The 13087-nt window shown below is 41.8% G+C and overlaps 2 protein-coding genes across 7 annotated transcripts in view; one reads left to right on the top strand and one right to left on the bottom strand.

The window, feature by feature from the left end:
- Nucleotides 1-13087, bottom strand: part of CCDC125 (coiled-coil domain containing 125) — a 55842-nt gene that overhangs the window by 23647 nt on the left and 19108 nt on the right. For 2 of the 6 annotated variants that reach the window (XR_011506429.1, XM_014855323.3), the window contains exon 1: nucleotides 624-953. The exons of 1 other annotated variant lie outside the window; for it this stretch is intronic. Coding sequence is in view for 2 of the 5 variants with exons in the window: in XM_014855323.3 (XP_014710809.2) it covers nucleotides 624-664 (41 nt within the window). In the remaining 3 variants the exon portion in view is untranslated. Of the gene's footprint in view, nucleotides 1-224; nucleotides 954-1006; nucleotides 1297-13087 lie in introns of those variants that run through there. 3 more of the 6 variants (XM_070519545.1, XM_044772726.2, XM_070519546.1) reach the window with 3 other exon arrangements.
- Nucleotides 337-13087, top strand: part of GARIN6 (golgi associated RAB2 interactor family member 6) — an 83114-nt gene continuing 70363 nt past the window's right edge. Inside the window, exon 1 of the mRNA XM_070519548.1 lies at nucleotides 337-513. Within this exon, the coding sequence (XP_070375649.1) occupies nucleotides 337-513 (177 nt within the window). The remainder of the gene's footprint in view (nucleotides 514-13087) is intronic.

The following is a 13087-nucleotide window of genomic DNA, read 5'->3' as shown; positions in this document are numbered from 1 at the left end:
GAGGGACTGCACCTGTGCCCAGGTGCCCTCAGCTTGGTGACCTTGAAGCCTCTGCTGGTACCATTCTCCACACGAAGAATGCTTTCTCCTCTCAGGCCCCCTCAGTTCATGACAGTCACTTCCTCCAGGAGCCTTCCTCACTCCCTTCGGCCAAAAGTGATTTCTCCTGCCTCTGAGCCCTCTTAGCTCTGTATTGTACTTTCTTAATAATCCTTACTTCCTACCTTTCAGGCGTAGCAGTTAAGATTCAGCTCTCTCACCACTGCCACTGGGTTCATTTCCTGGTCGCGGAACCACAGCACGTCTCCTGTACTGTGGTGGCTGCGTGTTGCTGTGATGCCGAAAGTACACCACGGGAATTTCAAATGCCAGCAGGGTCACCCACGGTGGCCAGGTTTCATCAGAGCTTCCAGTCTAACACAGACTACGAAGGACCTGGCCACCTACTTCCAAAAAATTGGCCATGAAACCGTAGGAACAGCAGGGGAGCATTATGTGATACAGCGCCGGAAGGTGAGACGACGGCAAAAAAAAAAAAAAAAAAAAGACCGGAAAAAGGTCCAGCTGGGTTCCGCTCTGCTGTACCCAGGGTCGCTGGATGGCACTAACGACAAACTTCCTACCTGATAAGGTTTTGGTTGCACACACCCCTAGTGCAGGGCATATGTGTGTCTCATTTCCTTGTGCACAACAGGCGTTCCAAGATATCTGGTGGACAGAGCTGAAAGAGAAAACAGGTTTCTCTTTCTGTTTGGACGGGCAGGCGGACGGGCAGGGCTGGACCCCGGACCCGCTGCAAGGCACTCCGGCGCTGCAGCCCGCGACCGCTGCGAACGCCTGGGGCGGGGTCGACCCGGAGCACGGCTGCTCCGGAGCTGGGGGCCTGGCGGGACGCGGCTGGTCAGGGGCGGCGGCGGGGGGTGTAGGGGGACGCGGCTGCTCCGGGGCGGGGGGGGGGGGGGGCGGACTGCGGGCGCGGGGGCGCGCTGGTGGGCGGGGTTCTTACCGTGCCTGGCTGGAGGCTCCGCGGAGGCGCAGGGATGGGCGGGGCGCCCAGGGGTGACAGGCAGAATGGCCGGGTGGCGGCCGCCGAGTCAGCGGGCAGTAATGGGGCTGCGAAAGTGGCCTGTGCCCGCGTCTGGGTGGAGGGAGAGTCCCAGCTGACTCCTGCCTCTCTGGCAGAATCTTTAACGTTAGCAGTGGGTCTCTTTTACTTATGTTCTTAGCGCTTATTCCAGATGGTGTTTTTGCGCTGGCTTCTGGGTCCAATGAGTGTACACGAGCCCTTTAAACAGCGGGATTTCCGTTCCCTACAGTTCCTCAGTTTATAGTTTCCTGGATCTAATCCCCTTTGAGGTTTTGTTGTTTTTTTTTGTGGGTTTTTTTTTGGTGAGGAAGATGGCCCTGAGCTAACATCTGTTGGCAATCGTCCTCTTTCTTTTTTCTCCCGAAAGCACCAGTACATAGTTGTATATCCCAGTTTCAGGTCATTCTGGTTGTCTGTGTGGGACACTGCCACAGCCTGGCCCGATGAGTGGCGCCATGTCCACGCAAGGATCCGAACCAGCGGAGTTCGGGCTGCTGAAGCGGACCGAGAACTTAACTGCTGGGCTACCCCGCTTTGGTTTTTGAAGTCAGGTGTTTTGGGGGCTGTCTCTCCCGTGTAGATCTAAGGGTTGGGTTGCCTGATGTGGAGCTGGGAATCCGGTGCTTCTCAGGGAAGAGTTGCGATCCCTCCTGCTTGGGGCTGGCTGTGGTTGGGGTGTGTTTTTTCCTCAGCTAGACCATTTCTCTGCCTCTGCTGTGGCTCTTGATTTTATCCTTTTATTCTTTGTGTGGAGGCTCTGTTCATCCAGTTTTCAGGTCCCTCTCATAGGGATTTATTCCATATATAGTTGTAGATTTGCTGTGTCCGTGGGAGGAGGTGATTTCAGGATCTTCCCACGCTGCCTTCTTAAACCCTCTCTCCCTCTCATTTTCAAATTGGGTTGTTTTTTGTATTGTTCAGTTGTACTTGTTCTTTATATATCCCGGATATTAATCACTATTCAGATAGATAATTTGCAAATATTTCCTTCCATTCTGTAGGTTGCCTTTTCACTCCTTTGTGTTGATTTTGTCCTTGATAAACAAAAAGTTTGACAAAATCCAATTTGTCTATTTTTGCTTTTATTGCCTGTGTTTTGATGTCATATCCAGGAAATCATGGGCAAGTCCGATGCCATGAAGATTTTTCCTCTATGTTTCCTTTTAGGAGTTTTATATTTTCAGGTCTTACATTTATGTTTTTAATCCATTTTGAGTTAATTTCTATATATAGTGTAAGTTAAGGGTCCAACTTCATTCTTTTTCATGTGGATATCTGAGTTTTCCAACACCGTTGTTGAAGATGAGAAAAGTTAAAATAAGTGGAGCCATTTTTGCATAAAGGTAGGGCAGCCGTTTCAGAGGACCTGCCGGCACGTCTGACTCCTTGAACCTTTGGACTGTTTGAACTGGGCCAGATCTTTGGCCTTAGCCAAAACCAATACTGTTTTCCAAACTTGTGCTTGTAAAGCTAACAGGAACGCAGACATCCTGACCACAAAAGCTGATGATTATGGACTCCCTTTCTGAAGATAGACTCTGTAACCAGCCATATATAAAGAATAACCTAGTTTAATACCTATAGAAGATTTTTTTCCCTCTTCTTTTCATACAATTGCCCCTTTCCTTTCCCCATAGAAACCCTCGTCTTTCACCCTGTAATTGGGACACTATTTTGGTTTCTACTTGAATCTGTGCTCCAGGAGTTGCAATTGTTTGATCCCAGATGAATGCTTTGCCTCTTAAACTGGTTTCTGTTTTTGAAGGTTGAGAAGGAGAATATTCTTTCCCTTTTGAGTAGTCCTGGTACACTTGTCAAAGATGATTTAACCACATTTACAAGGATGCATTTCTGAACTATTACATTCCATTCATCTATTTGTCTGTTTTCATGCCACTGCCACATTTTTTTTATTACTGTACCTTTGTAATACATTTTGAAACCAGAACTTGTGAGTCTTCCAAAGTTGTTCTTTTTTAAAGTTGTTTTGGCTATACTGGATAGCTTGAGATTCCATATGAATTTTCCAATGATTTTTTTCTATTTTTGCAACAAATGCCATTGACATTTTGATAGAAATTGATTGAATCTGTAGATTGCTTCGGATAGTATGAACATCTAAAGAATATTAAGTGTTCCTATTCATGAACACAGGATGTATTTCCATTTATTTGTGTCTTTTTATATTTCTTTCATCAGTGTTTTGTAGTTTCATTGTATGAATCTTTCACCTTCTTGGTTAGGTTTATTCCTAAGTATTTTATTCTTTTTTTTATACTGTTTTAAACCGAATTGTTTTCTTAATACACTTTTGGTTTCTCAATATTATTGTATAGAAATGCACCTAATTTTTGTATATTGATTTTATGTCCTTAACTGTGCTGAATTGGTTTATTAATTCTCACAGGTTTTTTGTGGAATCTTTAGGGTTTTCTACATATAAAATCATGTTAGCTCCCCTTGCTTAGTGCAGAACAAGCAGAAGAAAACTTACAACTCTAGAATTCTCTCTAGAGAGGGAAAGAGTTGGAGTATGTGTACAATGTTCTGGCATTTCAGAGTGGTGCATAAGGTACACGTATCTGTCTTGACATATTCAGAGTACTGATGGGTCCCTCATACTCTAAAAGCCTAAAAGCCACTGAAAATAGCTCCAGAGAAATGGCAATGCCATGGACAGATGCCATAAGTATGAGACTAAGAGCTCTTGAAAAAGAAGTCTGACAATTTCTTTAATTTGGTATTTGCACATGGGGGTTGAAAGTAGATGCATCTGTAGTTTTGAGAGGCCCACAGAAGTTCTAGCCAGACGTTAACATGAAGAGCTTTCCCAGAGTGAAGCCAGGTTTTGAAGACTTGGAGAAGTGACTGTTTGTTAAAAAACGTGGGTTGTAATTTTAAGGATTCTCTACAGAAACAGAAACAATAAGATATATAGATAGACAGATAAATGGTAGTTGATAGATAGATTTATTATAAGAAATTGGCTCACATGATTAAGGAGGTTTAGAAGTCCCAAGCTCTATAGTTGGCAAGCTAGAGACCCAGAACTCATGTATAGTTCTGGTTCAGTTCAAAATCTTGAACACCAGGACAGGAGAAGATGTAAGTTCTAGTCTAAAAAGTGGCTGGCTCCAGACCCAAGAAGAGCCGATGTTTCACTTGGAGTGGAAAGGCAGGAAAAGACTGAAGTTCCAGTTCAAAAGTAGTAAGGCAAGAGAAGTTCTCTCCTAATCAAAGGAGAGTCAGCCTTTTTGTTCTATTAAGACCTTCAACTGATTGCATGACAGATACTAACATTAGAGACAGCAATCTGCTTTACTTAGTCTATCAATTTAAATGTTACCTTCATCCAAAAATATCCTCATAGGCACAACCAGAAAATGTTCGACCTAATAGCTAGGCACCTCATGTTAGTTTGACACATGAAAAGAACCATCATACATATACCAACACAAAGCTACAAGGCATAGGAAGGAACAGAGACACATGGTTCAATGAAAAGAATAAGATAAATCTCCAGGAAAAAAACTCTGAAGAAATGGAAGTATATGAATTAACTGACAAAGAATTCAAAATAGCCATCATAAAGATGCTCAGTGAGCTCAGGTAAACAATGCACGAAGAAAATGAGAATATAAACAAAGAACACATTCATGCATCACTTAATGACAGAGATACATCCTAAGAAATGCATCGTTAGGTGATTTTGTCATTGTATGAACATCATAGAGTGTACTTACACTCACCTAGACGATATAGCCTACTACATAGGTAGGCTATATGATACAGCCTTTTGCTCCTAGACCACAGCATGGTGCTGTACTGTATACTGTAGGCAATTGTAACACAATGGTAAGTATTTGTGTATCTAAACAAATTTAAACATAGAAAAGGTATGGTAAAAATATGATATAAAAGATAAAAGATGGTACAGTTGTATAGGGCACTTACCATGAATGGAGCTTTCAGGACTGGAAGGCCTAGGACATTACTACACACTTCTGTAGTATTTATAAATACTGTACACTTAGGCTACACTAAATGTATAAAAATATTTTTCTTTCTTCAACAATAAACAGCTTACTGTATTTTACTTTTTTTTTTTTGAGGAAGATGAGCCCTGAGCTAACATCCACCAAACCTCCCCTTCTTGCTGAGGAAGACTGGCCCTGAGCTAACATGTGTGCCCATCTTCCTCTATTTTATGTGGGACACCTACTACAGCATGGCTTGCCAAGCGGCGTCATGTCCATGCCCCAGATGCGAACCGGCGAACCCCGGGCCGCCGAAGCAGAACGTGTGAACTTAACTGCTGCGCCACTGGGCCAGCCCCTGTATGTTACTTTTTAAACATTTTAATTTTAACAGGATTCAATAACTAGAAAACATTGAGAGAAAAGTAAAAAAAAAAATTTTATTTCTTCTGTTTTGTTTTCACTTGGTTATGCTGAGTGTAATTGTGAGTAGAGGCAGAAAGTTTGAAATTATAAGAACTGTGTTTCACTAATTAAACCATTACTTCTGGGAGTGACATCACAAAGATGGCAGAGTAGGAGATCCCAGTCTCCATTCCCTCAGAAAGATAAACAATTATACAGCTATCTATAAATAAAAACAGCTCCGGGAGAGCTCAGGGGTCCACTTAAGAAGCTTCAGCAACAAAATAGAGCAAAAAAAAAAAAAAAAAAAACACCCTGAGAATAACTGCCAAGAAATGGTGGAAAGAATAGTTTTATTTTTCCCACATCACCCTATCCCCCAGGCCAGCACAGCTCAGTGCCAAGAGGGAACTCCCGGGCCTGAGAGTTCCCTTTACCAGGAAAAAGAGAGGGGGTGAGTGAGCACCTTTTATAGCCTTTTGGGCATACTGCATGGACTCCACTAAGAGACTGGCACAGTGGAAATATCTAGAGATGGCTAAGAACATGGAAGAAGAGCCAGGGGCTACCAGTATCAGCCATGTGACAGGAGTGACCATGGTTTCCAGTGGCCTGCTCTGGAGAGGACCCCAGAAGCCTTTGAAGATCCTAAGCTTTCATCATTGAGATCCTCCTCACTGACCCCAGAAGATCCCAACAGCTTTCACTCCTGAGGAAATCAACAGCCAGTAGAGCCACCACAGACCCCCTATAGATTTTGCTGCTGAGTTTTTGCCCCACAGGTATTCATGTTTGCAGACACCAGCTGCCTGAGTCCCTCTCTACTCCTTTCCCTCCTTTTCCTGCCAGAGCCGGGATCCTTACTGACAGACTGCCACAGCCTCTGCAGCTGTGTGCTTGCAAGAAGCCAGACTAGGCCCCGCTGGCTGACTCCCACCACCCCCAACATGCACCTGTGGAAAGTCCCTGCAGTCACGTAACTGCACACAGAGAGCCAAGACTACACGGCTTCTTGAGGGCTTCGTTCCAGCCCTATCTCCTGTCACTGGCCAGCACCACTGTGAGCACCTGCAACTAGCCCCTGCAGCTAGACACCTGCATGCCACTGGTCTTACTCTCTTCACTCTCCTCCACTGTCAAATTTATTCTCACAACTAGCTCCTAAAGCTGCATGAGTACATCAACAGCCCAGGTGTCTGCAGCTCTTGGGTGCCTGGAGCTAGCCCCAGTTTCTATTATTGGCCTATATAGCAGCATGTGCCTGCTGCTAGCCCCTACAGACATGCACCTGCATGTCACTGCTCCAACCACCTGTCAATGGCCACCAGTGCCAAGCACATGACTATGTCTAGCCCCTGCAGTCATGTGAGTAGACAGTGATAGTCTGGGCCCCTGCAGTTGCTCATATACCAGCATTTGGCACTGGCCCCTGCTGCTGGCCCTGGCCCTCACCACTGTGCATGTGTCTGTATTAGGTCCCTGTCACCATAAAGGTACCTGTAGCTCATCCCTGAAGCCAACCTTGTGCACACCACTGGCTCCAGCCCTCATTGCATCCTATCTTGGTCCTTATTTGCTGAACCTGGAATGCTGCTGAGGACCCCAACAGCCTTTGCAGCCACTATGAACCCCCTTCAGCCCTCAAGAAGGATCAAGTTGTTGTCAATGCTGTGGACACCAGCTGTCTGAGACAAGACATCAAGCCCACCTGGAACTGTAGCTACCACATGCCCCTGCACTTGGTGTCCCACTTTGCTTTACCTGGAATCACAGCACGCTCTAGTGTGACCCACCCACAGACACATACCTTTCCTTACCAGAATCAGTTCTAAAGGTTTGAAAGAGGTGGCTGCTTCTTCCAATGTGCAGATATAGAAGTGATTTCAGCAAAACATCGATTTGAACCACTCTCTGTGCATGAAAATACCTTCACAAGAGCCAAGGATTCCAGGAGGAATTATAGCAACTGAGTAAAGTGTAGAAATAAGAAAAGATGCATTGAGAAGGGTAGGAAAAATAGATTCACATAACTCCATTATCCCTCCACCAAGCCCAGGCAGCCCAGCTCAGAGAGAGACACCTTCCTCACAGGAGGAGAGTAAAGTGAGCATCCAACTTCACCACAGACCTGAGAGTTGGCCAACCCCAGCACCAGGCCAACTCATGTCCCTAGGTGGCTCCTGAATGCTCCTACAAACCCAGGACCCAGGCCTACCCCAGCACCTGCTGACTCCAGTAGCCCCAAGTGGCAACTGTGGCACTGGGCTTGCATGAACCTAGATACTGGCTTACCCCAGTGTCTTTCTACTCCAGGAGCCTCAGGCATCTCCCATGGCCCAGACAGCTTCTACAGCAGGGTTCCCACTTGGCTCCCATAAACCCAGGCTCCCAGATCACTCTGATACTTATGGCTCCAGTAGCCCCAAGTGGATCCCATGTTAGCAGGCTTCTGGCAGGCTCCTACAAAATCAGACCTTTGGCTCACCCCAGCATCTTCAGATTCTAGCATCCCCAGATAGCTCCCACAGCCCCAAGCATGTTCACTGGCACCAGGCTCCCAGTAGGTTCTCACAAACTGAGGCCCCCAGCTCACCCAGCACCAACCATCTCCAGCAGCCCCAGGCAGATCTTGCAGCCCTAGGAAGCTCCCATGGTAGCAGGCTCCCAGCAGGATCCAGTAAATCCAAGATGTAGTCTCACCCTAGAATCTGCTGGCTCCAGAAGCTCCAGGAAGCCCCAACAAATCCAGGTGCCTTCCTCAACTCCAGCCTCCCAGAAGGCTGCTGTGAGTACAGGCCCCAAGCTGACTTGGACATAAGTCAGTAGCAGTGACCCCAGGCAGATCAGCAGATATATGAAGTACCCATAGTTCTGGGCAGCTTTCTTGGCTCCAGGCTCCTAGAGGGCTCCTGCAAACCAAGACTACCAATCCACCACAGTGCAGACTCACATCCACATCCTTAGGCAGCTAAGGTGGTCCAAGGCTCCCGGCTCACCCCAGAACCAGGCCACCTAAGGACTCTAGCAGCAGGCCCACCCATGGACAGCAGCAGATGGCTCAACCAGATTTCTGGATGTAGTGACTTGCAAAGAGCTGTGCCTGTCAAAGTCAGTCTGTAAAGACTGGAAGAGGAGCATACTTCCTCAAATGTTCAGAGACCAATGCAAGGCCACAAAGATTATGAATGATCAAGGAAACATGATGCCACCAAAGGAAACTAATACAACACCAATGGCCAACACTAAATAAATGGACATCTATAAACAGTCTGAAAAAGAATTCAAAACATCCTCTTAAAAAATTCATTGAATTACAAGAAAACATAGAAGAACAGCTAATAAAATTAGGAAAATAATGCATGAACAAAATTAGAAGTTCAAGAATGAAATAGAAACCATTAAAAAGGATCAAATAGAAAACCTAGAGTTGAAGAATACAACAACTGCACTGAAAATTCAATAGAGAGCTTCAGCAGCAGATTCAACCAAGCAGAAGAAAGAATGCATGAAATAGAAGTCAGGCAATTTGAAATTATCTGGTTATAAAAGTCAAACGCAAAAAGAATGAAAAAAGTGAAGAAAGTCTACATGAATGATGGGACATCAAAAGAAGTATGGCGGCTGGCCTGGTGATGTGGTGGTTAAGTTCACACCCTCCACTTTGGCAGTCCTGGGTTTGTGGGTTTGGATCCTGGATGCAGACCTATACACTGCTCATCAAGGCTTGTAGTGGCATCCACATGCAAAATAGAGGAAGACTGGCACAGATGTTAGCTCAGGGACAATCTTCCTCAAGCAAAAAAAGAGGAAGATTGGCAACAGATGTTAGCTCAGGGTCAATCTTCCTCACACACACAAAAAACTATGTATCATTGGAGTCCCAGAAGGAGAAAAAGGAGAAAGGAGCAGGAAGCTTATTTAGAGAAATAATGGCTGAGAACTTCCAAAGTCTGGGAAGAGATTTAGACATTCAAGCCCATGAAGCTATTAGCTCACCCAAGATTTCAACCCAAAAGTATCTTCTTCAATACATATTAAAATAAAACTGTCTAAAATCAAAGACAGAGAGAATTTTAAAAGCAGCAAGAAAAAAAATTTCTCACATATAACGAAACACCATAAGGTATCAGCAGATTTCTCAGCAGAAACACTGAAGGCCAGGAGAGAGTGGGATGATGTATGCAAAGTTCTGAAAGAAAAAAGAACTCCAACCAAGAATATTTCACCTGACAAACTTTTCCTTCACAAGTGAAAGAGAATTTCCTGGGTGAACAAAACCTGAGGGAGTTCATCACCACGAGACTTACCTTAAAAGAAATGCTGAAAGGAGAAGTTGAGCTGAGATGAAAGAATACCATAATTAGTAACATGAAAATGTAAGAAAATATAAAACACACTGGCAAAGGTAATTGTATAGTCAAATTCAGAACTCTAATACTGTAATATGGGGGTGTTAATATTTAACTTTAGTAGAAATGTTAAAGGACAAATGTATTAAAATAACAATAACTACATTAATTTATTAATTGGTAAACAATATAAAAAGAGAAAATTTGATATCAAAAATATAAATTAAGTGTGTGTGTGGTAAAAAGACAAAGTTTTTGAATGTTATCCAAATTAAGTTGTTATTGGCTTAAAATAGACTGTTAATATGTAAGATGTTTTATGTAAGCCTCATGATAATTCCACACAAACAGAAAAGCCTACAGAAGATACACAAAAGGTGAGAAAGGAATTAAAGCATATCACTATGGAAGATTATCAATCCACAAAGAAAGCAAGCAAATAAAAAGAAAGGAACAAGGGAATTACAAAATAGGCAGAAAAAAGTAGTAAGATATCATTAGTAAATCCTAATTTATCATAATTACTTTAAATGTAAATGGATTATATTCTCCAAACAATAAGCATAGAGTAGCTGAACGGATAAAAGCAATATCTGATTATATGCTGCCTAAAGAGACTAAGTTCAGCTTTAAGAAAATATGTAGGCTCAATGTGAAGGTATGGAAAAAGATATTCAAAGCAAATGGGAAACAAAAGAGAGAAGGTTAATTATATTTATGTTGACAAAATAGACTTTAAAACTATAATGAGAGACAAAGAAGGTCGTTATATAAAAATAAGTGATGTCATCAAAACAATATAACAATTTTTGGGACTGGCCCAGTGGCGTAGCAGTTAAGTTCATGCATTCTGCTTTGGCGGCCCAGGGTTTGCTGGTTCAGATCCCAGGCATGGACCTAGCACCACTCATCAAGCCATGCTGTGGCAGGTGTCCCACAAATAAAGTAGATGAAGATTGGGCATAGATGTTGTCTCAGGGCCAGTCTTCCTCAGCAAAGAGAGAAGGATTGGCAGCGGATGTTAGCTCAGTGCTAACCTTCTTCAAAAAGAAAGAAGACCATATAACAATTTTAAGTATATATGCACCCACCATTAAGTTCTCCAATGAGCACTTGAATGTATTCAGCAAATACTAACATTTCTGAAGGGAAAAATATAATAAAACAACACAATAGTAGAGGAATTCAGTACCCCACTTTCAGATATAAGTAGATCATCCAGATAGAAAATCAAAATGAATATCTTGGACCTGAAGTATATGTCATGCCAAATGGACCAAACATACATATACAGAATATTTCACCAATAGCAGCAGACTAAACATCCTTCTCAAGAGCACATGAAACATTCTCTAGGATAGAACATGTTAGGTAATAAAAACCTTAGCAAATGTAAGAAGTTTGAAATCATACTGAATATCTTTTTCAATAACAATGGTATGAAAGTAGAAATCAATAACAGGAGGAAAACTTGAAAATTCAAAAATATGTGGAAACTAAACAACACTCTTCTAAACAGTAAAAGGGATAAAAAAGGAAATTAAAAGAGATAGCCTTGGTGCGTAGTAGGCTATACCATCCAGGTTTGCATAAATACACTCTAATGTTTGCATAATGACAAAATCACCTAACAATGCATTTCTCAGAATGGATCCCTATTGTTAAGTGACACATGAGTGTATGGACAATTATACACCAAAAAATTGGATAACATAGAAAAAAGTAATAAATTCCTAGAAACATACAACCCACAACACTGAATCTTCAAGAAATAGAAAAGTTGAACAGATAGATAATGAGTCAAGAGAAAGAAACAGCAGGTAAAAATTGCCCAACAAGTAAAGCCAGAAACAGATGGTTTCAATGGAGAATTCTACCAAACATTTAAAGAACAACTAAAATAAATTCATCTCTTCCAAAAAACTGAATAAGAGGGAACATTCCCCAAATCATCATACGAAGTCAGAATTACCTGACACCAAAGTCAGACAAGGACATCACAAGAAGAGAAAACTACAGGCCAATATCCCTGATGAATATAGATGAAAAAATTGTCAATAAAATATTAGTAAATTGAATTCAATAGCACATTAAAAGAATTATACACCATGATCTAGTGGAATTTATCTCTGGGATGCACCAATGGCTCAACATATGCACATCAATATATGTGATATACCACATTAATAAAATGAAAGATAAAAATCATATGATCAACCAACAGATCCATAAAATTATTTGACAATATTCAAAATCATTTTATAAGATAAACACAAAACGAACTGTATATAGAAGGAAAGTACTTCAAAATAAAAAAGGCCATATGACCAACCATCAACTAACATCATAGTCAACTATGAAAGGTTGAAAGCTTTCCTGCTATAAACAGGAACAAGACAAGGATGCCCACTCTAATTACTCTTATATAAAAGAAGACAAAATAATTTGGCAAGGAAAAGAATAAAAGTCATCCAAATTGGAAAGGAAGAAGTAACATGGTCTCTGCTTGCAGATGATGTAATCTTACATAGTGAAAATCCTAAAGATTCCAGCAACAATCTGTTAGAACTAGACAAAAATTTCAGTAAAGTTTCAGGATCAAAAAATAAGCATACAAAAATCAGTTGTGTTTCTGTACATTAACTATGGACTATCTGAAATATAAATAATGAAAACAATCACATTTATGATAGCATCAAAGTTAAAATACTTAGGAATAAATTTAACCAGGGTGGTAAAAGATCTGTATACTGAAAATTATGACATTAATAAAAGAAATTGAAAAAGACATAAATAAATGGGAAGAAAGCCTGTGTTCATGGGTCAAATGTCCATACTACCCAAAGCCATCAATAGATTCAAAGCAATTCCTATCAAAGTTCCAATGGCATTATTCACAGATATAGAAAAAATAATCCTACAATTTGCAGAGAACCACAAAAGACCCTGAATAGCCAAAGCAATATTGAGAAAGAAGAGCAAAGCTGGAGGCTTCACAATTTCTCATTTCAAAATATCCAAAGATATAGCAATCAAAACAGTATTATAGTGGCATAAAACAGATATATAGACAGGTGGAACAGACTTGAGAGCACAGAAATAAGCAAACATATATACAATTAACTAATATTTGAAAAGGGAGCCATGAAGAGTCAATGGGGAAAGGATAATTGCTTCAACAAATGATGCTGAAGAACCTGGATAACCACATGTAGGAGAGTAGAATTGGACCTATATCTTACAGAATACACAAAAATTAACTCAAAATG

This window comes from Equus asinus, chromosome 10 (genome assembly GCF_041296235.1).
Source record: "Equus asinus isolate D_3611 breed Donkey chromosome 10, EquAss-T2T_v2, whole genome shotgun sequence".
Lineage (NCBI taxonomy): Eukaryota > Metazoa > Chordata > Mammalia > Perissodactyla > Equidae > Equus > Equus asinus.
Note: the sequence above shows the minus strand (reverse complement) of the source record. Positions and strands in the feature narration are given on the sequence as shown.